The 26,044-nt window shown below is 44.4% G+C and overlaps 1 protein-coding gene across 4 annotated transcripts in view; it reads left to right on the top strand.

Annotated features, from left to right (window-relative positions):
* TNFRSF25 (TNF receptor superfamily member 25) overlaps positions 1 to 26,044 on the top strand; it is a 126,984-nt gene that overhangs the window by 46,088 nt on the left and 54,852 nt on the right. For 2 of the 4 annotated variants that reach the window (XM_068240443.1, XM_068240444.1), the window contains exons 2-3: positions 13,118 to 13,316; positions 17,481 to 17,609. In XM_068240443.1, the coding sequence (XP_068096544.1) occupies positions 13,118 to 13,316; positions 17,481 to 17,609 (328 nt within the window). Of the gene's footprint in view, positions 1 to 8,969; positions 9,314 to 13,117; positions 13,317 to 13,972; positions 14,030 to 17,480; positions 17,610 to 26,044 lie in introns of those variants that run through there. The other 2 variants (XM_068240445.1, XM_068240446.1) reach the window with 2 other exon arrangements.

Here is a 26,044-nt window from a genome sequence, read left to right on the forward strand (position 1 = left end):
CCACTCTGAATTTGGACAATATTTTTGTTGTTGTTCAATGTGCCTTTAATTTGTTTTCATCTACCGTACTTACAACAGTTTATACAATACTGTAACCTGTAACAACTACAACAATACACTACATTTTGAAGACAACTTTGTATGTATGAAATGTTGTGACTTGAGTAGGGGACTGTATAGGTGTACAGTCCCCTACTGTTCCCTGCTCTCAAAAGTGTTTTTTTTTTTTATCAGTCACGTAGGAGTTTTAAGACCTCTAATTAGTTATCAGTGAGAGTTTGCAGCCTTCCAGACTGCAGGGAAACTGTCATTTACTGTTCTTTGTAGATTCTTAATACTTATAGTGAGAAAGAAAGAACATGGTCTAGTTCTATATAGGCTTGGCACTGTAAATACGCATGTTTATGTCATCATGATGCATTTACCTATAAGTTAGCTGGACACCTGGGATAGGCCAAGATGCAGGTGAAAGAGATGCTGCTCTCAGTGTGCTGATCATAGCGAGTGGATGCGGCTGATGAGCAGTATATGTTGGGCCACTGCTTTGCACTGTGTGAGTGGTGGTGTCAGCAGTGCTGTGCAGCTGCCTGGACATGTAATCCTGTGTACGCAAGATGAAATGCCAAGGACTTCTCTCAGTTTAGTCAGAGGAAGTGAGTAAGATGCACCCCTGATCTGATTTTGGGAGGCTGATGCTGGGAAGCGCCTATCCATATCCACACGAGCAAGTGATCAGGGGGGGAAGGGGGTGGCTCCGGTCTGAGCAAGCAATGAAAATGTGATTTGTGTGTGTCTTAATAATCTCTATTTTAGGTGCTGGAGAACCTTCTCTCAGCCCTGCTGTACATACTGTAATTAGATGTTTTTAATAGTAGCCATACCCAATAAAAAAACATTCATTCTAATAAAATATATTAAAATCTAGCGCCTTCCCTATCTATGTGGGATCAGAATATATAAGAAGCATTAATTGGGAACACACTCTCTGGGTGGTCATTATCACTAGGACTGCAGAATGTCCATAGGTGGGAATGTTAAAGAGACACTGAAGCGGAAAAAAAAAACTGATGATATAATGATTTGTATGCGTAGTACAGCTAAGAAATAAAACATTAGGAGCAGAGCCATAAGTCTAATATTGTTTCCAGTACTGGAAGAGTTAAGAAACGCCAGTTGTTATCTATGCAAAAGAGCCATTGAGCTCCAGGACTTTCAAAGTCGCAGAGACCTCTGTCTTCTGAAGCTTGTTATCTCAACTGTCAGTCACTGTATTGTTTTTTCTTCTCCAAAGGACAGTTCAAAAGTTCATTAGCCTGCTCTGTAAAATCATTTAGAATGCTGATTAGTGTGTAAACTGCAAATATTAGAGAATGATGCGATGTTATAAAAAACACTATATAGCTGAAAATAAAAATATGAGAATATTTTCTTTGCTACAAATGTTCTAGTAATTATCCGTACTACACAACCAATTCATTATATCATAATTTTTTTTTTCGCTTCAGTGTCTCTTTAAGTAATTGATGGCCGCATAACTTTGTTCTACATTAAACTGTGCAAAGCTGGTTGCAGTGCAAACAATGATGTGAGAAAACGCGGAAAAGCCGCCGCGTCTGTCAAGAGCAAGGCGGTTGACTCTGCGTCCAGCGCGGCGGTTTGCACGCATAGACACGTGTCTGGTATTATGGTGGAATGCGGAAAGGCCGCCGCATGTCCTGACAGCAAAGCGGCCGTTTCCGCGTCCAACGCGGCGGTTTGCATGCAGCGGCGTGCGATTGGTGTGGCTGGGTCTGTTAGTGCACATAGGCAGATGGAAGAGCTACGTGCACGCGGGCCTGAACTCAGGACCTTTATACCAGCAGGGGAAGTGTCAGCTGATCAGGAAGATCAGCTGATTCCTGCAGGACTCATGATTGGCTGAGTGGCTCGGGCGGGGCAGCAGAGTTCAGCTACTATATATTCTGCTGCTTGTCAGTTGCTGGTTGTCTGTCATTGCAAACACTTTGTGGAAGCATTCAGACCATAGTCAGATCCTTACAGTGTGTTTGAACCAAGAGGCCTCGGGAATTCACACTGAGTCAGATTACCTTGTACTGTTTATTTGTTAGACCAGTTCCAGGGTGTTGAGATCAAGGCCCTCACACCCCAGACTAGGAATACTGTATATCTTCTGTGTATTCTCTAGCATAGTTTCAGGGTGTTGAGATCAAGGCCCTCACACCCAAGATTAGGGAACTGTATTGTCTTTGTGTTATATTCCAGACTAGTTCCAGGGTGTTGATGATCACGGAACTCACACCCAAGACTAGGGAATTGTATTATCATTTATGTTATACTCCAGACTAGTTCCAGGGTGTTGATGATCACGGAACTCACACCCAAGACTAGGGAATTGTATTATCATTTATGTTATACTCCAGACTAGTTCCAGGGTGTTGATGATCACGGAACTCACACCCAAGACTAGGGAATTGTATTATCATTTATGTTATGCTCCAGACTAGTTCCAGGGTGTTGTGACTACGGACCTCACACCTCAGACTAGTATTGCTATTACTGTGTTACATTAGCCCAGTTCAAGGCAATTCCTTGCATATTAGCAGCAGGGCTTCCTGCACCTAGTCTCGGTCCCTCGCCCAGGGGTCCACAGACTACAGGAATATCACCCACTGTCAGGGGTGAATTCCTCAGGAGTCTTAGGCTGCCAGCTCCTCTGGTGGTCCCCACTCAGAGTTGTTACTGTTGCACCCAAACACTTACACTCTCTTAGGTGTCTAGAGGTTAGACATATCTGATTATTGACGATTCCGCAGATCCTCAATAATCGGGTATATCTGTATTCTTGGGGATACTGCGGATCGCCAAGGATCAGATTCTCTCTCTGGTTGCTGACACCGATCGTTACAAATGATAGTTTAGATCAGTGGTTCCCAACCTGGGGGCAATCGCCCCCAGGTAGGCGATTTGGGTTCTAAGGGGGGCGGTAAATTTGTGGGGGGCGACAGGGGGGCGATCAGTATCAAAAGGCAGAAAAAATAAAGTGTCGCAGTGTCACTCGTTTTTAAGAAAATTATGGGCAAAAAAAAAAGATCTGTATAAAATATGCAAGTGTGCATGATAGAGTTGCGTAATTACTCAGGGCTCGTTGGTCACGCGCCGGTGTAATGTCAGATATTGCAGCCCGGAAGCAGCCTTCCTCACTGAGTATCGCGCATGCTCAGTGGGAAGTTAGATATTATTTACCTGAAATATCTCTGCTTCCGCACCACGTACACTCCCAAAATTGTCAGGGGAGGGAGGGGACCCCCAGATCTAGCTCTGTGTCGAATTGCAGCCCCCGAGCCCCGCTAGTTCCCGAGATAGGTTTGCTGCAATCAGTCTCAGGAACCAGCGGGGCTCGGGGGCTACAATTCGGCACAGAGCTAGATCTGGGGGTCCCCTCCCTTCCCTGAAAATTTTGGGAGTGTACGTGGTGCAGAAGCAGAGATATTTAGGACGTTTTACGTGGCTGCACAATTTAATGGGACGCAGGCTCCTACTGCGCATGCGGGGCTGCACAACGTGCGGGGCTGCAATAGCTGACATTACACCGGTAAGGGAATTGGCGCAAAGTAGTTGAGTCACTGGCTATTTTTAGCTGGCAAGGTCACAGCACTACCCCCTCCACTGGCACCACCACCTGGCGTAAGGGTATACCGTACTAAGAGAAGGGGGGTGACAGGGGTAAGTCGTCTTCCCCTAAGGGGCGATACCTCATAAAAGATTGGAAACCACTGCTTTAGATTATTCTGAAGCAAGGTGGTGTACCAAGTAAGTGATGTTGACAACTCATTCCCTTAATTACTGAACTATACAGGTCTCATGACTAGTTAGATGCAGTTTAGGCACCAAAATCTGCATAACTTAGACTTGCCAGTAATTTAAGGGATGATGTGGCAACCCAGCAGATAAACCACCAACATTTGGTAGATATCGATTGCCAAAAATCTATAAGCGTATGGCCCATTTTACGCACAGACATTTAATTTGAATCAAATAATTGTAATGACAGAAAGTTGGTGAAACATTTACTAAATGTTCTCTGTAAACTTCTGTGGAAGATGTATTATTATTATTTAAAACTTGAAAAATTAGGATATCGTGCAAAAGTCAATTTATTTCAGTAATTTAACTTAAAAGGTGAAACTAATATATGAAATAGGAACCCTTTGCAGGTGTTTTGGATTAATTGACTGATTAGGGTCTGACACTCAGAGCCTAGAATATTGAACATTTTTACAATGGTCTGAGATTTTGAGGTTTTCATAGGCTGTAAGCCATCATCATCAACATTATAACAAATAAAGACTTGCATGTAATGAGTCTATTTCATATATTAGTTTCTCCTTTTAAGTTGAATTATTGAAATAAACCTGAGAATTACTGAAATAAACCTGAGAGTATATGTATGGTCATGTCACTAACTGTCCCTTATGCTGGGAATACACGGTTCATTTCTGGCACTCGATTCTCCTCTTGATCGTTTTTGCCGCTCAATTCTGCAGTTGATTCTCTTATCTTCCGGTTGTTTTTCTTATTTTTTGAAATTCACTTCTATCAGAAATTGAGCGGCGAGAGGATTGAAACGGAGATCGGACATGTCGGAAATTATCTATCGAACCATCTCATCACCTCAAAAATGAACAGTGTATTCCCAGCATAAAAAGAGCTCACAATCTAATCGATAATATAGTCACGTGTCCATTGTAATCTAGAGCCAATTTAGGGGGAAGCCAATTAACTTATCTGTATGGTTTTAGTATGTGCGAGGAAGTGAGAGTCCCTCGAGGAAACGCACTCAGACATGGGGAAATATACAAACTCCGTGCAGATAGTGCCCTGGCTGGGATTCAAACTGGGGGACCCAGCACTGCAAGGCATGAGCGCTAACCACTACGCCACCGTGCTGTATCTGCACATAATAATGATAATAATATTTACACATGTTCTCTGTCCTCATTCTTTCTTTTTTCTCGCCTTTCTTCCTCTCCCCTCTCTCTCCCCCCTTTCCTTCTTTTTCCCCTTTACTCTCTCATCCTCTGTCTCTCCTCCCTTGGCTCTCTGTTTTCTTTATCTCTGTATGTCTCATGTATGGCTTCCATTTAGGAAGCAGCTACTGTTGTCATAGTAGTAGGAACGTTTACGAGAAACTGTTTTTTCTTAGTCCTCTGAAGTCAGGTTTCCGGTGACGGTGTTTCTGTTTGTTCTACATTCGGCATTTCGCCTTACTCAGCTTTCCTGTAGAGCTTCTTCCCTGAACGCCTTATGCAAAGCAAGCCTGGGCAGACCAACTCTGAGAAATATACCATTAGTTACAGTGGGTGGGCCAGAGATCAGACACTGTGGATGAGGAACAGTACAAAAAATCTGTCTGTGTCATGGTGAAACACTGAGACCATTTCAGAGAAATGACATCATTCTGATGTAGGAACACTGTGGTTAACAGAAACTCCCAGTTATAACTCTAGTAAATATGAACACACTTTATAAACCACAAGATCATACTTCAGTGGCTGGATAGTTTACTGGTTAAGGGTAATACCCTTGCTGTAAGACACCAAACTAGTAAGGAGTCCTTGTGCAAGACTCTCTAATGCTGTGGTGTGGCCCACTGAGCGTGCCCATAGAGACTAGCTTCCATGCACTTTAGTCCAACAGATGAAAAGTGCTATACAAATGTTAGTCCTTCTTTTGTATTCATACCAGCAATATTGCTACAATTTTTTCTTTCAATTCCTTCTTTGGTCATCATAGTGATCGTCCACCAAAAACACACAGGGATGGATACACACTCAGCCCTATCTTCAGTCACTTCTGCTTACCATCCAAGTTTATTTATTTATTTTAGTATTTATATAGCGCTGACATATTACGCAGCGCTGTACAGAGTATACTACTGTCTTGTCACTTAGGGCCGGTTCACACTTGTTGTTAAAACATATCAGTGGCTCCGTTTTTGGGCCCGGACCAAAACCGGAGTCACGGATACCAATGTTAAAAATAGCAGACATATTCACCCATTTAAAAAACTGATCCGAGTGGGATCCATTTTGAAAAACTGAAAGGAGAGTCTGGACTTGTCAGGACTTCACAGAACCCGGTTGGGACTTCTCGGAGCTCGGATACACGGAGGGGTAGTGGCAGGCAACGCAAAAAATTGAATCTCCCTCTACACAGACACAGAAACGGAGGGAGATCCTGATTGGCTACTGCCTGCTCCTCCCCTCTTTGTCACCCCCATAGGTGTTGCCAGGTAGCCTGGAAGGAGTAGCAACAAGAAAGGGGGGCAGCAGGCACAGCGGCGGGGAGGGGGGTCAACCCCCTCACCTGGGTCCCCTTGTCCCCGCTCCACCTCCAGCAAATGGCTGCAATAGAAAAATGGAAAATGTAATAAGCGAGCGGGCCCATTAGAAGGCGGCATTGCAGGAAGTCACGCGGCGAGCAAAGAAACGAAGGTAATGCTTCGTCGCTCGCTCAATCATTACTTTTGCCATTTTGCTATACAGGACATATGCTGGAGGGGGAGTGGGGGGCCGACCCCCTCACCACCGTTGTGCCCGCTGCCCCTCTTCTTGGCTACTACCCCCTCCAGCAGGGCGGACACAGACTCGTTTACTTTAACGTAAACGGACTGGAAACGTGCTGCAAAAGGACAGCACAGATCCGTTTTTGATCCGGTTTAGAAAACCAGACCCCGGAATGTGGATTGCGTTCTGCAGCCGCATCTAGTGTTGACCGAGCCTAAGTTCCCTCAGAGGGGCTCACAATCTAGTCCCTACCATGGTCATATGTATGTATGTATCATGTAGTGCATGTATCATAGTCTACGGCCAATTTTAGAGAGAAGCCAATTATCTGTATGTTTTTGGGATGTGGGAGGAAACCCACACAGACGTCACATGGGTAGAACATACAAGCTCCTTGCAGATGTTTACCTGGCTGGGATTCGAACCAGGGACACCAGCACTGAAAGGCGAGAGCGCTAACCACTACGGCACCGTGCTATCAGGTTCTCAAATTCCTACTAGCTATGTAAAACTGAAATTTGCCTTCTGGAAACAGAAGGTATTTGCAATTATTCCGGTTGCAGTGAGCATATGAGGTCTTCCACAATGCATCTCTGCTGAATATGCAAATGTTGGTCCTTGGTCCTTTTTAGCCTCTTAAGGTGCCCATACACTCGTCAGATTGGCAGCAGATAGATAAGAAATGCATCTGATGATCTATCTGATGCGTTTTTAGAACATTTTTTACCAGGATAGAATTCCAATAGATTTCAGTTTGATCGGTCGATTGGCCAACCGATTTGCAATCGATCGATCGATCGATCGATCGATCGGGGTCGATCGGTCGGCCAGAAAATCGGCTGAGTGTATGGGCTGCTTTACACCCATGAGCTTGCTGGGAAATCTGTAAGTCTGGGTGTTTCAAGTCCTACCTCATAGAGTCATATTAAACCATGCCCTGCACTCATGAGGACCAACTAGTCCAAAACAGTCTGTATGCCTGTTGGATTAGTTTGGCTCTGTAATATTAACATCATTGCATTCCAGCAGTTCTGGAGGTGTGTTTAGCATTTAGGGACAACAAAGGCACCATTTAAATATTCAGTAGTGATGTATTGTGGGAGACATCATATGCTCACTACAATCTGAATACAGTAATCACAAATTTCTTTCTGTCTTGCATAGTGTTTTTAGTAAGAGGGCTTTTTGGTCCATTTTAGACACACTCCTATTTGTTCTGGTTCACCATGAGCTTGCTTGGCAATCTGCTACTTTTCACTGTGATCTCTAGTCACTTGACCATTGTGATTGGCTAACCAACAAAGGGAAAGTTGGTTTCCCACTTCTGGTTATATAAATTTAAAGGGAAGATGGTGGTAATGGGCTAATTGGCAAAGCAGGAAGTGGTCATTTAGCAGTGTATATTCACTCCAGTCAGCATGTTCTTCTACACACTTGTGGATAGTATTTACTAAGAAGAGTCCTAAAAGTGCTACTGCTGTTAAGCTATGTACTCACCACCCGACGGGTTCAGCGACATTCCCTTAACAACGGTTGCTAAGCGATGTCTATTCCTGCCAGTGGCGTAGCTAAGGAGCTATGGGCCCCGATGCAAGTTTGACAATGGGGCCCCCAAGCACTCTATAAACAACAATTGATACGGCGCACCAAAACCTGCTAATGGCAACTACAGTGTCAGGGGATCAAGAGGGGGATGGGGAACTGCTTGTTAATGGTTACTATTATTCAAAGTATCTATAGAAGTGATTATTATGAGCACAGGACCAATAGAGAGCTAATACTGCAGTTGAGGGAGGGCCCTTCGGGGCCCCACTGGCCCAAGGGCCCCGATGCGGTCGCAACCACTGCAACCCCTATTGCTACATCCCTGATTCCTGCTCACAATGTCACGCAACTACACAACGACAGCGAACGGGAAGTGAGCAATCGTGGTACTTTGCGCTGAGTCGTCAGGGGATCTTAACGATCCGATCCGCCATGTCAATCGCATAACTATGTGCGATCGCTGCGGGGGGCAACATCATTTAACATGGAGCAGTGTGAAAGTTCAAAACGCTCTACCCCCTCAAATCAGACCAGCAGGTGCAGGACCAGGAAAGCCAAGCCAATACTCAGATATGCATAGAAGGATCCGCAGACCAGGTGCTGGTAGAAAAAATGCTGTTGTTCTTTATTCAAAAGATTCCACATGACATGGCAATAAAACCACAAGGTTCAAACCTTGTGGTTTTATTGCCATGTCATGTGGAATCTTTTGAATAAAGAACAACAGCATTTTTTCTACCAGCACCTGGTCTGCGGATCCTTCTATGCATATCATTTAATATGATTGTCAAATAATGTTTCCTGATGTCAGGTAACATTGCCACAAATATTACCTCATGGATACGAGGCTTAAAGAGAATCTGTACTCTGAAATTCTTACAATAAAAAGCATACCATTCTATTCATTATGTGCTCCTGGTCCCCTCTGTGCTGTTTCTGCCATTCTCTGCTGCAAACCTGGCTTGTAATTGCCAGTTTTAGGCAGTGTTTACAAACAAACTAACCAGCTTCTAATAGGCTCAGCTAAGCAGAGTGTGTTAGTCACACAGAGCCTGCAGGGGGTGTGTACAGCTTCTAGCTAATCACAAGCAGCCCTGCACATTCCAGTCTGACTGCCTCAGCCTGACTGTGCCGACTATAGAGAGAAGATTAGATCATATAACAGAGATAACACAGCTACTGTGCAATTAGGAAAAGCTGCAGTAAGCCAGACCACATTAGAAAAGGCATAGGAACTTATAGCATAGAAGAAATAAAGATAAACAATTTGTTACAGAGTCTCTTTAAAGAAAACCTGTAACTAGAAAAAGTTCCCCTGGGAGGTACACACCTCGGTAGGGGGAAGCCTCTGGATCCGATTGAGGCTTTCCCCGTCCTCCTGTGTCCCACAGCAGTCTTGCTATGCCCCTCTGAACAGCGGGGATGTAAATATTTACCTTACCGGCTCCAGTGCAGGCGCAGTATCGGCTCTCCGCTCGGAGATAGGTGGAAATAGCCGATCGCTGTCAGTCTGCTCTACTGCGCAGGCGCAAGTCTCCTGCGCAGTACAGCGGACCCAAGGGAGATCGGCTATTTCTATGCTGAGAGCCGCAACAGCGACACCCGCTGGAGCCAGGAAAGGTAAATATATCAAGCCTCGTCAGGCTTGTCGAGCAAGGATTGCGGGACACTTTGGGGGAGCCAGCCCTGGATTGCCTGCAGCTACAGGGGAGGGGGAAGCCTCATTGGGACCCTGAGGCTTTCCCCTCCTGAGGTAAGTACCCCCCAGGGGACTTTTTTTTTTAGTACAGGGTCTCTTTAAGACAAACCTTTGTCATGCTTTATTTGTGCTTTATAAAGAATCATCCAATGCAATGGCTTTATTTGTGTTTTATAAAGAATCCTCTGATACAAAGGATACAAAGGATTTATAAAGAATCCTCTGATGCGATGGCTTTATTTGTGCTTTATAAAGAATCATCTGATGCCATGGCTTTATTTGTGCTTTATAATCATCCACTGCGATGGCTTTATTTGTGCTTTATAAAGATTCCTCTGATGCGATGGCTTTATTTGTGCTTTATAAAGAATCATCCGAATGCGATGGCTTTATTTGTGCTTTATAATTATCCGATGCGATCAGGGCCGGCCCTGGACTTTTTGCCGCCTGAGGGGGGCGCCGCCGAGCTGGAGGTGTAGCGGGCAGGACGGGGGTATTGGGCCTAGCGGCGGGGAGGGGGGTCGGACCCCCCCTCCCTCGCCTGGGGTCGGACCCCCCCTCCCTCGCCTGGGTCCCCCGATCTGTGCTCCCCTCCAGCCTTAAATAGATCAGAAGCAGCTGCTACTCGTAAGAGGCACGGGCGGGGAGGACTCACCTCTTCCTGTTCCAGGCCAGCGTGCGCTCCACTGACGTCACTTCCTTCAACGCCGCCCACTGTATTGTAAGTGGATGGCGTTGCAGGAAATGACGTCAGTTGAGCGCACGCTGGAACGAGGAAGAGGTGAGTCCTCTACGCCCGTGCCTCTTACGAGTAGCGGCTGCTTCTGAACTATTTAAAGCTGGAGGGGAGCGCAGATCGGGGGACCCAGGCGAGGGAGGGGGGGGGGGTCTGACCCCCCTCCCCGCCGCTAGGCCCAATACCCCCGTCCTGCCCGCTACCCCTCCAGCTCGGCGGCCGGCTCCCCGCACCTACCGTCGGATGCCGCCCCTAGAAATGTGCCGCCTGAGGCAAAAGTTTTACCCCGCCTCATGAGTGGGCCGGCCCTGGATGCGATGGCTTTATTTGTGCTTTATAAAGAATCATCCAATGGGACAGCTTTACTTGTGCTTTATAAAAAATCTTTAGATGCGATGGCTTTATTTGTGTTTTATAATCATCCAATGCGAAGGCTTTATTTGTGCTTTATAAAGAATCATCCCGTAACGATTGGTATTAGCAAGAACAGAGTTTCTGATTATCAGGTGATCTGCAGTATCACCTATAATACAGATATATACCTGATTATATGATGATCTGCAGAATCACCCATAATACAGATATATAGATACTGATGTGTTAGCTAAGCAATGCTAATATACCACTAAGAGACGTAACCTAATCACACTTTAATGCACTAAGTGTGGTGATTGGTGCAACAGTAGTACTGGCAGTATTTGCACTACCTCACCAGAGGAGCTAGTGGGCACTTCCCATACTGTACCTCTCACCAGAGACAAGGGGTCCCTGGTGAGAGTAGAATGGTCAGACAGATCAGATCGGCAACAGACAGACAGGTCAGGTACAGAATCGACAGACAGAGGCAGAAAACGAGTATCAGGCAAAGTTGGCAACAAGGTCAGATGGGCAGAGGTACAAAATCAGGAGACAAAGACAGAACGGTAATCAGGCTAGGTTGGCAACAGGATCAGATAGGCAGAGGTACAGAATCACTGAGAGTAAGATTGGTCAGAACTAGCCAGTCATACACAGATAATAACAGCTCCTGCTGGTTCTAACACACTAGGGAACTGACTAAGGTCAACTTGCAAGTGAAGCCGAGAGGCTTAGGAAGCGGAGGAGACCCCAAGGCACGCCCACCAGCCTCGACCAATCAGGAGCAGCGAGCATGCCCTCTGACGTCAGCCGACCAGCCGGTCAGCTAACACGCCTCCTCCTGGTATAAAGATCCTGGTGGTGAGCGCGCGCATGCGCTAATGTGCCCCTGAGCACAGCAGAGACACGCGTCCCCGGCGTACTAGATGCCTGGGACGTGGAAAAACCAGCAGGCAGGGACCCAGCAATGACCGCGGTGGACCCACCGTCCACCGCTGCCGACATGCGATTACTCCCCACACCCGTCCTCGGCGTGCTAGACGCCCGAGGCGCAGGGAGACTGGCAGGCAGAGAACCAGAGGCAGCTGCGGTGGTACTGCTATCCACTGCAGCTGACATGTCACTATTCATTACACATCCGATGAGAAGGCTTTATTTGTGCTTTATAATCATCCGATGCGATGGCTTTATTTGTGCTTTATAAAGAATCATCCAATGCAAAGGCTTTATTTGTGCTTTATAAAGAATCATCCAATGCGATAGCTTTATTTGTGCTTTATAAAGAATCATCCAATGCAATGGCTTTATTTGTGCTTTATAAAGAATCACCCAATGCGAAGGCTTTATTTGTGCTTTATAAAGAATCATCCGATGCAATGGCTTTATTTGTGCTTTATAATCATCCGATGCGATGGCTTTATTTGTGCTTTATAATCATCCGATGCGATGGCTTTATTTGTGCTTTATAATCATCCGATGCGATGGCTTTATTTGTGCTTTATAAAGAATCATCCAATGGGACAGCTTTACTTTTGCTTTATAAAAAATCTTTAGATGTGATGGCTTTATTTGTGCTTTATAATCATCCAATCCAATGGCTTTATTTGTGCTTTATAATCATCCAATCCGATGGCTTTATTTGTGCTTTATAAAGAATCATCCGATGCGATGGTTTTATTTGTGCTTTATAATCATCCGATGCAATGGATTTATTTGTGTTTTATAATCATCCGATGCGATGGATTTATTTGTGTTTTCTAATCATCCGATGCGATGGCTTTATTTGTGCTTTATTAAGAATCATCCGATGCGATGGCTTTATTTGTGCTTTATAATTATCCGATGCAAAGGCTTTATTTGTGCTTTATAATTATCTGATGCGATTGCTTTATTTGTGCTTTATAATCATCCGATGAAAAGGCTTTATTTGTGCTTTATAATCATCCGATGAGAAGGCTTTATTTGTGCTTTATAATCATCCGATGCGATGGCTTTATTTGTGCTTTATAAAGAATCATCCGATGCAACAGCTTTAGTTGTGCTTAATAAAAAAGTCATCTGATGCGATGGCTTTAGTTGTGCTTTATATAGAATCATCTGCATGATCTGCAGCTTTAGTTGTGCTTTATAAAGAATCAACCGGTGCAACGGTTTTAGTTGTCCTTTATAAAGAATCATTCAATGTGATGACTTCTCTGTTATAACCTCCCTCAGGTGTCTGGCGCTGAATCAAGAAGCACACTAGAGGGATGGAACAAGACAACACAAGACAACAAAGTCCCCTTTGCTGTGGCAGACATGAGCCAGCCATCGTGGAGACGACATGGTCGCTACAGAAGGTCTCAAAAGAGCTGTGGGAAAGGCCAGGGGTTTTATTCCAAAGGGGGATATTGCTGCAAGAATTGCCCAGCAGGTAAAGCCATTTCTAATTTGGTTAGAACTGTGCAATATTTAATAATCCATTATATGGCCAAATAAAAGTTGAACCTGGCCAGTCTACCATGATATTTAAGTAAGCAGATGGTAGATAAGTGCATACTGTACAGCCAACCTACCATATGCAGACACTATATACATTGCCAATCAATGTCTGCAAAATATATGCATTGCCTCAGTGTCTGCAGAAAAGGATCTGTTGGCCTTTTTACAGCAGACAAACATTGGCAAAAGGAGTTTTTACATTCGCTGTTCATTAGCATAGTCATAAATCCATGACATCTGAACCTCAGCCAAATGCACCCATTCCAGCAGTTTTTGAGAATGGCCTTTGATTCCACATATTGGTGGCTAACATCTATGGATACCTTAATAGGATTCCAGACAAATGTTTTATTTTTAGTTTTAGATAGAGGTGGGAAGGCTTTGAACATCTGTAAAACTTACCCTCAATTCCTGTGACCTGCCTCTCCCATGATTTTCCCTACAAGCTTTCACTGGTAGCCAAGGGGAAAGGCTGATCACAGAACAGCAGAGCAACTTGATTGGTTCCAGCCCAAGCCAGCATGGAATTCCCAAGTGTACCTGCCTGCAGTGCAGTGATGACATCACAGATCACATGGCAGCCTCAGAAAAGTGGGAGCTCAGTGCTGGGTCAGATGAGTTGGTGTGCTGTGCAATTCGGGGGAGGTATGTAACTGGAGAATCTGTGAGACAGGTTCACTATACAGCACAGAACAAAAGGACCAACAATGATAAATCACAGCACATGTACATCCTCAGCTATAATGCACTTATAGATGAATCGGCCAGATGTTGCATCTTTTGTTGATGTTCTGTAAGAGGACTGAATTACCAGGTTGCCTTTGGGGAAGAGGGTGCTGTGTGAGAGTAGAGAGAGGCTGGATCAGCTGATTTCGGCGCCAAAACTGGGTGCCCCATAGCAGCAATGCTATGCTGTGCGGGGTGCGTAGCGGTAATTCGGGGCTCTGGCAGCTGCCAGACCCCGTATTACATCTCCCTCCGAGTTGCGACAACTCGGAGGGGGAATAGTTCTTAACACGCACGTTAAGGTACGTTAAGGTAAGTGCCTGTTTTTAATTTTGGGAGGTTGGAGCGGACGGCTCCCCCGGCGCTGGCCGCGCTTGGGGGGTTCTCCTGCGCCACCCATCCTCCCCCTCCGGGGTGCTGCGGTGGTTCCCAGGCGGTGAGAGTGCCTGGGACCCCGCGGCCCCCCGGTTGTATGGGGGCATTGGGAAGCCTCCCCGTGGCGCTCCTGGATAGTGCTTATGTGGCATGAACTAATTCCTGCAGGTCGACCGCTTTGCGGTATTCGTTTTTTGACCCTGCATAGTTTGGCGTGCAAAAGCAAATGCATATTTGCATGAGCATTGCCTCATGAATAGCCAATTGAGCCAGATTTGCAGAGCCAGACTTGCTAGGGTTAAAACTTGGTGTTAGAGCACGCATACATTTTCCTCAGGTAAGCATAGTTCTTAACACCACCTCGGAGTTTAGCGGCAACGATGAGAGCCGTCATTCGCCTCTCACCGCGCCGATCTGAGCGGCGCCGAAACAATATGCTCCCGAGAGAGGCTAGGTCATAGTGAAATATCAGCAAATATTGCCAATATTTCACGATATCAATCAGGTTGTTGAATATCGGTAAATTTACCAATATTCTACTACCGCAATAAAATGCTAATTTGCAGGGATTTTTTTTGTATAACACCATACCTAAATTAGCGCGCAGCTAATGTATGCACCCAGACTGCTGCTGGCTGGGCTACTGATTTCCCATTTTCTGCATTGCTCTATACTGAGAGGATAACCTGGACACCTGGCAATTACAGTGCAATAGCCCAAAGTCAGTCTTTCTTTCCATGGTGGCCAGACAGTCTGAAAAATTTGGCTCTCTAGTCCCTCACTCTCTGTAACATGGACCTAAGATAAGTCAGTCTTTTTTAACAGGCTACTGTGATTCTTTCAAGTACACCTGAACTGAGAGGTATATGGAGGTTGACAAACAGTATTTATTTCATTTTAAACAATGCAGATTGCATGACTGTTCTGCTGAGTTGAGTCTCTGGTTCTAATATTTAGCCATAGACTCTGAACAATCATGCAGATAAGATGTTTCTGACTGAAGTCTGACTAGATTAGCCACATGCTAGTTTCAGGTATGTGACTACTGTAGCCAAAGAGATCAGCAGGAAGCCAGTCAACTGGTATTGTTTAAAAGGAAATAAATATGACAGCCTCCATATCCCTTTCAGTTCAGGTGTACTTTAAACAGGCACAGATTTACCTTACAGGAGCCTACACTCACCTAAAGGATTATTAGGAACACCATACTAATACAGTGTTTGGCCCCCTTTTACCTTCAGAACTGCCTTAATTCTACGTGGCATTGATTCAACAAGGTGCTGAAAGCATTGCTTAGAAATGTTGGCCCATATTGATAGGATAGCATCTTGCAGTTGATGGAGATTTGTGGGATGCACATCCACGGCACAAAGCTCCCGTTTCATCACATCCCAAAGATGCTCTATTGGGTTGAGATCTGGTGACTGTGGGGGCCATTTTAGTAAAGTGAACTCATTGTCATGTTCAAGAAACCAATTTGAAATTATTTGAGCTTTGTGACATGGTGCATTATCCTGCTGGAGTTAGCCAGCAGAGGATGGCTACATGGTGGTCATGAATTGATGGACATGGTCAGAAACAATGCTCAGGTAGTCCATGGCATTTAAAATGATGCCCATTTGGCACTAAGGGGCCTAAAGTGTGCCAAGAAAACATCCCGCACACCATTACACCACCAGCCTGCACAGTGGTAACAAGGCATGATGGATCCATGTTCTCATTCTGTTTACGCCAAATTCTGACTCTATTGAGACTCATCAGACCAGGCAACATTTTTCCAGTCTTCAGCTGTCCAATTTTGGTGAGCTCATGCAAATTGTAGCCTCTTTTTTCTATTTGTAGTGGAGATGAGTGGTACCCGGTGGGGTCTTCTGCTGTTGTAGCCCTTCCGCCTCAAGGTTATGCGTGTTGTGGCTTCACAAATGCTTTGCTGCATACCTCGGTTGTAACGAGTGATTATTTCAGTCAACTTTGCTCTTCTATCAGCTTGAATCAGTCGGCCCATTCTCCTCTGACCTCTAGCATCAACAAGGAATTTCCACACACAGGACTGCCGCATACTGGATGTTTTTCCCTTTTCACACCATTCTTTTTAAACCCTAGAAGTGGTTGTGCATGAAAATACCAGTAACTGAGCAGATTGTGAAATACTCAGGCCGGCCCGTCTGGCACCAACAACCATGCCACGCTCAAAATTGCTTAAATCACCTTTCTTTTCCATTCTAACATTCAGTTTGGAGTTCAGGAGATTGTATTGACCAGGACCACACCCCTAAATGCATTGAAGCAACTGCCATTTGATTGGCTGATTAGATAATTGTATTAATGAGAAATTGAACAGGTGTTCCTAATAATCCTTTAGGTGAGTGTATATGCACAGATGTCCTGGCACCTTAGACTTCGCCCTCCATGAACCTACAAACACCCACCAAACTGCACCGCAAGTGTGTTGGCTATCTCAGCTGTTACTTCTTCTCCCATATTTCCCATGCCTGTCATAGGTAGCTACAGGTACCCCTTGTATTAGATAGCCAGAAGAGCCCTCAATATTTAGTAGTTAGAGGTGCCTCCAAGTATTAGGTAGCTACAAGAACCTCAGTATTAAATAGCTAGAGGTGCCCCCGACTGAAGAGAGATCTCGTCAGTGGAATGCTGAGAGCAAGGTGAGTAACCTCTCATTTACACTCTCATCAGGATTCTACATAGGGAAGGATGCACTAGGGAAGGGGGGTAAACCGCCTTTCCATCATGAGGAGCCTGTAGGCACAGTGCCTTATGGTAAATTCGGCCCGACTTTAAAGCTAGTCAGCCAAGCTAAGAATCACTGGGAGGGCAGGGCTACATACCAATACACAGAAATATAAAGCTATAGTCTACTATATGTAACTCCATACGACGTAACACTGTTTACAGAAACACACCGTGAAATAGTTCTGAATGAGTATTCCCTCAAAAATTAAAAAAAAAAAGCTTTGATAACTTTTCTTTAATTTAGGTCATTTTGTAGAAGAGCACTGCTCTGCTGATGGTCAAGATCCAAAATGTAAAGTGTGTCCTGACAGGACATTCCTTGCCTTTGAAAACTATGTGCCCAAGTGCCGGAGCTGTACTTTCTGTGCCTCAGGTAAGATATATGATGGCATTTTACACCAAGTCTCACTGTTAGCTAGCTGTGTGCCAGGTGAAAATCCATCTATGCTTTTATTTCAAAAAGATTTTAAACATTTCATTACTCTCCAGTCATATCTGAAGCAAACTTTCCTCCATGTAGTCCCATCTTTGCACGACTCATCCACCTCTCCTCCTGACTCCTCAGCTCTATCTCACTCAGTCCCTTCACTGGCTGTCAGTTACACAAAGGATACAATTCAAATCCTGACTTTCTCCTACAAAGCTTTTCCACTTTTTTAAATGACCTTATTTCCATATACCATCCCCACGCAATCTCCGCTCTGCTAATGATATTCTCCTGTCTTCCTCTCTGGTCACCTCTTTTCACTCCTGTTTGCAAGACTTCTCTCAATCTTTTCAATCTTTTCTCCTCTGGAACTCCCTCCCTCAACACATTTGCCACTCACCCACTCACCCACACTTACCCTTTTTAGGTGTAACCTGAAAACTCACCTGTTCAGGCAAGAATTCTCTCCTACATAGGACACTTTGGCCACTGACCACCATTTTTATTATCTCTTACACAGCTCCCTTCACCTTTTGTCCTATCCCTTAAAGCCTTAGACGGTAAGGCCTTTTGGCCAGTGCTGCCTTTCCCCTTCTGTCTCTCAATGCTGTGTATTATGCACACACATCTTGCATCCATGTGTAAAAATCTGTAGTTGATGCATTCATATGCATTAGCTGTTATTCAACATTGTCTTGTATTGTTATCTGTGTACTATTTATTTTGTCTTTTTATACACTGTATTCTGTTGTACAGCGCAATGGAAGATGCTGGCGCTATATAAATAATAATAATAACAATCTCTGTTATTTTCTAGATAGCTAAACAACATATAATTTCAGCTCACCTTTCTAACCAGAGGTGCAGAATTTCTTGTCTCTGTTCCATGGGGTCTGCCATCTTGACTTCTGTAAATTCTGATACTTCCCTTACTTGCAGAGCTACTACAGACTCTAAACGGTTATCTTCGCATATGTTAGAGAGATATCCAGGTTTAACACTTAGATATTGTTGTCAACTTTCCAGAGCCTTGACAGTAATAAAGATCAATATAAAAGAAACGTCAACTGTGCAAAAAAATGTGTGTCTTTGTGAGGTGACCTCCACACCAATATTTTCTCCCACAGGACTCAAAATGTATAGATATGCACTCAAAGCATATAGACATTAATTAGTTGAAATGTGCTACAGAGGGAAAAGCTACATGTCAATAAGTGACAGACTAAACTGGTGGAGTTTCACTCTGGATTTAAATGACTCCAGAGTTGGAGCTGCTTTCATTGAGTGTGATAATGAGTTCCAAAGGGTAGGTGCAGCATGACAGAAGGCTCTGTCTCCAGAGGTTTTGAGGTAGACTCTGGGGGTGACAAAGTTATAAGATTCTGATAATCTGAGGTTAAGTGAGGTGTGGTGCAGTTGCAACAAAGTGATTCAGGTGTCCAGGGCCTAAATTGTGTGAGGATTTGAAATTTAGTAGGCCAATCTTGAAGAGGATTATCCATTTTCTATGTAGCTAGAGGAGTGAGCAAAGAACTGGTGCTACGTGGCAATGGTGGGGCTGGTTTTGTTAACGTTGCAGCTATCTTCTTCTGTACTAACTGCAGGTGGTTCAGGTCCTTATTTGAAAGGCCTTTATAAAGAGCATCCCAATAGTCCAACTATGATGGGATGAAGGTGCATTCCCCCAGATAATCAAAAGATCATCTGGGTAAATAAAGTGATACCTTATTATACCTTGTGTGTTCTGCCAGCCCGGAAGGATTATTTGAGCCACTTGAAACTAAGCTTTCAATAGCATGCTGCTCCTACAACATGTTAAGCAAGATTTCATGGTGAACTGTATCAAAAGCTCTTGAGAGAGCCAGCAGAATCAGGATGAAACACATGTTTTTCAGCTGTGGTGTTTTTTGAAGGCACATTGTAGATGATCAGGCACAGTGGGCTGCATGCAATAAACTGAGTTAAGCTGAGTTACGTGCATAAAGTCTTACCACACTATGGCCTCAAGTATTACTGCATTTGGTAATGTAGACAACAGCTAATTTTACTTATTACCTTGCCACATGCCAATTCACTAAACCTCACCGCACTGAAAAGCAAAATGACCAACTAGTGAGGTAAACTACTGACTAGTATTGTATTTATTGTATTTATAAAGCGCCAACATATTACGCAGCGCTGGACATTAGTTTAGGTTACAGACAATATTTAGGGGTGACATGCAGCAATATTACAATACAGGAATACAACAAAAACCAGATCACGCGGCACAGTAAGAGTACAAGGTAATGCTTAGCCAGTCTTTGGATGGGAGCATGGAGATTAGGCGATTTGAGTTCACTCAAATGCATAGCATGGATGCACAGTAATGGAGGTGCATGATCAGGTAGGACACAAAAGGAGGCGGACCCTGCCCAAAGGCTTACAATCTAGAGGAAGAGGTAAGGACACGAAAGGAAGGGGACCAGAGTTCAGCTGAGGGGTTAGAGCACTTGTGAGGGGTGGTAAGCCAGAGTGAAAAGGTGAGTTTTGAGGGCCTTCTTGAAGATGTTGAAGGAGGAGGCTGCCCTAATGGGTGGAGGTAGGGAGCTCCATAGTGTAGGAGCAGCTCTTGAGAAGTCCTGGAGACGGGCATGGAACTGGGTGATGCCAGGGGCGGTCAGCTGCAGTTTGTTGGAGGAGCGGAGTGAGCGGCTAGGTGTGTGCCTCTGAGTAAGATCGGAAATGTAGGTTGGACAGGTTTTGTGGACAGATTTGTAGGTCAGACACAGTATCTTGAATTTGATTGTGTACTGGATAGGAAGCCAGTGGAGGGATTCATGGAGGAGAGCTGCCATGGTGGAGCGAAGGGAGAAGTGGATAATTCTGGCTGCTGCATTCATGATGAACTGCAGCGGGGCTATTTGGGTCATAGGGAGGCCAGACATAAGGGCATTGCAGTAATCAAGGCTGGAAATTATGAGGGCATGGATGAGGAGTTTGGTGGTGACAGAGGTCAGGAAAGGGCGGCTCTTGCAGATGTTATGAAGGTGGCAGTTGCAGGACTTTGTGAGGTTTTGGAAGTGAGGAGTGAAGGAGAGTGCGGAGTCCAGGGTGACTCCCAGACAGCGGGCTTGAGAGGTAGGGCGAATGGTAGTGTGGTTAACAGTGACATGCACATCTGGGAGGTTTAGGGATGGCCGAGGCGGGAAGATCATAAATTCCGTTTTGTCTAGATTTAGTTTCAGGAACCTAGCTAGCAGACATCTAGGAGGAGATGGCTGATAGGCAGGAGGAGACCTTATCCATGGTGGTGGTGGATACGTCGGGGGTGTGGGGGGAGATCTGGGTATCATCTGCATACAGATGATTTATAAAAAACCCATGGAGGAGAGAACGTTGCCAATGGAGGATGTGTATAGGGAGAACAGTAAGGGGACAAGGACCGAGCCTTGGGGTACTCCCACCGAGAGGTGGTTGGGGGTGGATGAGGACTCATTGAAGGAGGTCGTGAAGGAGCGGTTGGAGAGGTAGGATGAAAGGTCTATTAAACAAGGTGTCTATGAGGTTCTGCAGATATCATAGACTATGAATGCATTTTGCGAGAACGGATCTTTTTCAGGAACTGATATTTTGCAGATACTGATCTGTTGAATGTGTACAGCATCTTTGTGTCCAGCATCTTGCAAAGATTTTTATCTGATGGGGAGTTCAGCTCAATAGAATAGACTGTAGGTATGGCTCTCATGCTACATGCAATGGGGTGAAATTGGTCTGTGATCTTGCCTTTTCCAAACACTTTTATCTCAAGTGTGTATGTAGCCTTACAGAGCAGGGCTTAGTGAATTGAAGCATGTTTGTTCGGTAAATTACCAAACTTCTACCACATGCAGGAAATGTTAGTGAATTTGGGAAAAAAAAGTGTAAAATACGGAATGCGGTATTTTTACAGACCTAAATTTTTTTACCAAACTGCCCTTAGTGAATTGAGGCCTATAAATAGAATGCATACAAGCAATGCATTCTGCTCTATTCATCGTGCGGTAAGACCTTCATGCATGATGTAGTAGTGTGAAACATGTGATGCATTAGTAAGCAAAGAAGTCAAAAACAGATGACACATAGCAGGTTCATTTAAAGGATAACTGAGATAAAATAAAAAAGGTGAAGCTTTACTTACTTGTGGCTTCTTCCAGCACCTAGAAGTCTATCTAATATTTTTGATTGAGAAAAAAAAATTCAAAACATTTTATACAGTCAAGTTATTAACTTAGACATAGAGAAGCTGACAATGTAGCAGGTTACATTCTTTTGAATAAGTAAGATGTTCAGCTGTCTTCCAAGCTGTCGATGTCCCCTCCATAAGATTGGCAACCTCTGGTTGGGTCCTGGGCTTGTGAGCATGTGCAAGCGCACCTCTTGCAAACGCACTCCTGTGACCGGGAGTGCTCTGCATGCTCACAAAGACTTGAACTGTGTAAGAGTAGAATGTTCCTGGCCTCGGGAGGGCGATCACAAGAGATGCCCACACACTCACCGAAGCCTGCGACCCAGCCGGCTGTTGGCAATTTTATGGAGGGGACAGCCGCAGCCTGGAGAATAGCAGAACTTAACCACTTGAGGACCTAGGGCTTTCTACCCCTTAAGGACCGGCCACTTTTTTTCCATTCAGACCACTGCAGCTTTCACGGTTTATTGCTCGCTCATACAACCTACCACCTAAATGAATTTTGGCTCCTTTTCTTGTCACTAATAAAGCTTTCTTTTGGTGCTATTTGATTGCTCCTGCAATTTTTACTTTTTATTATATTCATCAAAAAAGACATGAAATTTGGCAAAAAAATGATTTTTTTAACTTTCTGTGCTGACATTTTTCAAATGAAGTAAAATTTCTGTATACATGCAGCGCGAAAAATGTGGACAAACATGTTTTTGATTAAAAAAAACCCATTCAGTGTATATTTATTGGTTTGGGTAAAAGTTATAGCGTTTACAAACTATGGTGCAAAAAGTGAATTTTCCCATTTTCAAGCATCTCTGACTTTTCTGACCCCCTGTCATGTTTCATGAGGGGCTAGAATTCCAGGATAGTATAAATACCCCCCAAATGACCCCATTTTGGAAAGAAGACATCCCAAAGTATTCACTGAGAGGCATAGTGAGTTCATAGAAGATATTATTTTTTGTCACAAGTAAGCGGAAAATGACACTTTGTGAGAAAAAAAAAAAAAGTTTCCATTTCTTCTAACTTGCGACAAAAAAAAATGAAATCTGCCACGGACTCACCATGCCCCTCTCTGAATACCTTGAAGGGTCTACTTTCCAAAATGGGCTCATTTGTGGGGTGTGTTTACTGTCCTGACATTTTGGGGGGTGCTAAATTGTAAGCACCCCTGTAAAGCCTAAAGGTGCTCATTGGACTTTGGACCCCTTAGCGCAGTTAGGCTGCAAAAAAGTGCCACACATGTGGTATTGCCGTACTCAGGAGAAGTAGTATAATGTGTTTTGGGGTGTATTTTTACACATACCCATGCTGGGTGGGAGAAATATCTCTGTAAATGACAATTTGTTAATTTTTTTTACACACAATTGTCCATTTACAGAGATCTTTCTCCCACCCAGCATGGGTATGTGTAAAAATACACCACAAAACACATTATACTACTTCTCCTGAGTACGGCGATACCACATGTGTGGCACTTTTTTGCACCGTAACTGCGCTAAAGGGCCCAAAGTCCAATGAGTACCTTTAGGATTTCACAGGTCATTTTGAGAAATTTCGTTTCAAGACTACTCCTCACGGTTTAGGGCCCCTAAAATGCCAGGGCAGTATAGGAACCCCACAAATGACCCCATTTTAGAAAGAAGACACCCCAAGGTATTCCGTTAGGAGTATGGTGAGTTCATAGAAGATTTTATTTTTTGTCAAAAGTTAGCGGAAAATGACACTTTGTGAAAAAACACAATTAAAATCAATTTCCGCTAACTTTTGACAAAAAATAAAATCTTCTATGAACTCGCCATACTACTAACGGAATACCTTAGGGTGTCTTCTTTCTAAAATGGGGTCATTTGTGGGGTTCCTATACTGCCCTGGCATTTTAGGGGCCCTAAACCGTGAGGAGTAGTCTTGAAACGAAATTTCTCAAAATGACCTGTGAAATCCTAAAGGTACTCATTGGACTTTGGGCCCTTTAGCGCAGTTAGGGTGCAAAAAAGTGCCACACATGTGGTATCGCCATACTCGGGAGAAGTAGTACAATGTGTTTTGGGGTGTATTTTTACACATACCCATGCTGGGTGGGAGAAATACCTCTGTAAATGGACAATTGTGTGTAAAAAAATCAAAAGATTGTCATTTACAGAGGTATTTCTCCCACCCAGCATGGGTATGTGTAAAAATACACCCCAAAACACATTATACTACTTCTCCCGAGTACGGCGATACCACATGTGTGGCACTTTTTTGCACCCTAACTGCACTAAGGGGCCCAAAGTCCAATGAGTACCTTTAGGATTTCACAGGTCATTTTTGTTTCAAGACTACTCCTCACGGTTTAGGGCCCCTAAAATGCCAGGGCAGTATAGGAACCCCACTAATGACCCCATTTTAGAAAGAAGACACCCCAAGGTATTCCGTTAGGAGTATGGTGAGTTCATAGAAGTTTTTATTTTTTTGTCACAAGTTAGCGGAAATTGATTTTAATAGTTTTTTTTTCACAAAGTGTCATTTTCCGCTAACTTGTGACAAAAAATAAAATCTTCTATGAACTCACCATACTCCGTACGGAATACCTTTGGGTGTCTTCTTTCTAGAATGGGGTCATTTGTGGGGTTCCTATACTGCCCTGGCATCTTAGGGGCCCTAAACCGTGAGGAGTAGTCTTGAAACCAAATGTCGCAAAATGACCTGTGAAATCCTAAAGGTACTCATTGGACTTTGGGCCCCTTAGCGTACTTAGGGTGTAAAAAAGTGCCACACATGTGGTACCGCCGTACTCAGGAGAAGTAGTATAATGTGTTTTGGGGTGTATTTTTACACATACCCATGCTAAGTGGAAAAAATATCTCTGTAAATGACAATTGTTTGATTTTTTTACACACAATTGTCCATTTACATAGAAATTTCTCCCACCCAGCATGGGTATGTGTAAAAATACACCCCAAAACACATTATACTACTTTTCCAGAGTACGGCGGTACCACATGTGTGACACTTTTTTGCAGCCTAGGTGCGCTAAGGGGCCCAACGTCCTATTCACAGGTAATTTTGAAGCATTTGTTTTCTAGACTACTCCTCGCGGTTTAGGGCCCCTAAAATGCCAGGGCAGTATAGGAACCCCACAAGTGACCCCATTTTAGAAAGAAGACACCCCAAGGTATTCCGTTAGGTGTATGGCGAGTTCATAGAAGATTTTATTTTTTGTCACAAGTTAGTGAAAAATGACACTTTGTGAAAAAAAAACAATAAAAATTAATTTCCGCTAACTTTTGACAAAAAATAAAATCTTCTATGAACTCGTCATACACCTAACAGAATACCTTGGGGTGTCTTTTTTTCTAAAATGGGGTCACTTGTGGGGTTCCTATACCGCCCTGACATTTTACAGGCCCAAAACCGTGAGTAGTCTGGAAACCAAATGTCTCAAAATGACTGTTCAGGGGTATAAGCATCTGCAAATTTTGATGACAGGTGGTCTATGAGGGGGCGAATTTTGTGGAACCGGTCATAAGCAGGGTGGCCTTTTAGATGACAGGTTGTATTGGGCCTGATCTGATGGATAGGAGTGCTAGGGGGGTGACAGGAGGTGATTGATGGGTGTCTCAGGGGGTGGTTAGAGGGGAAAATAGATGCAATCAATGCACTGGGGAGGTGATCGGAAGGGGGTCTGAGGGGGATCTGAGGGTTTGGCCGAGTGATCAGGAGCCCACACGGGGCAAATTGGGGCCTGATCTGATGGGTAGGTGTGCTAGGGGGTGACAGGAGGTGATTGATGGGTGTCTCAAGGTGTGATTAGAGGGGGGAATAGATGCAAGCAATGCACTGGCGAGGTGATCAGGGCTGGGGTCTGAGGGCATTCTGAGGGTGTGGGCGGGTGATTGAGTGCCCTAGGGGCAGATAGGGGTCTAATCTGATAGGTAGCAGTGACAGGGGGTGATTGATGGGTAATTAGTGGGTGTTTAGGGTAGAGAATAGATGGAAACACTGCGCTTGGGTGGTGATCTGATGTCGGATCTGCGGGCGATCTATTGGTGTGGGTGGGTGATCAGTTTGCCCGCAAGGGGCAGGTTAGGGGCTGATTGATGGATGGCAGTGACAGCGGGTGATTGATGGGTGGCAGTGACAGGGGGTGATTGATGGGTGGCAGTGACAGAGGGTGATTGATGGGTGATTGATAGGT

The sequence above is a fragment of the Hyperolius riggenbachi genome, chromosome 6 (assembly GCF_040937935.1).
Source record: "Hyperolius riggenbachi isolate aHypRig1 chromosome 6, aHypRig1.pri, whole genome shotgun sequence".
Lineage (NCBI taxonomy): Eukaryota > Metazoa > Chordata > Amphibia > Anura > Hyperoliidae > Hyperolius > Hyperolius riggenbachi.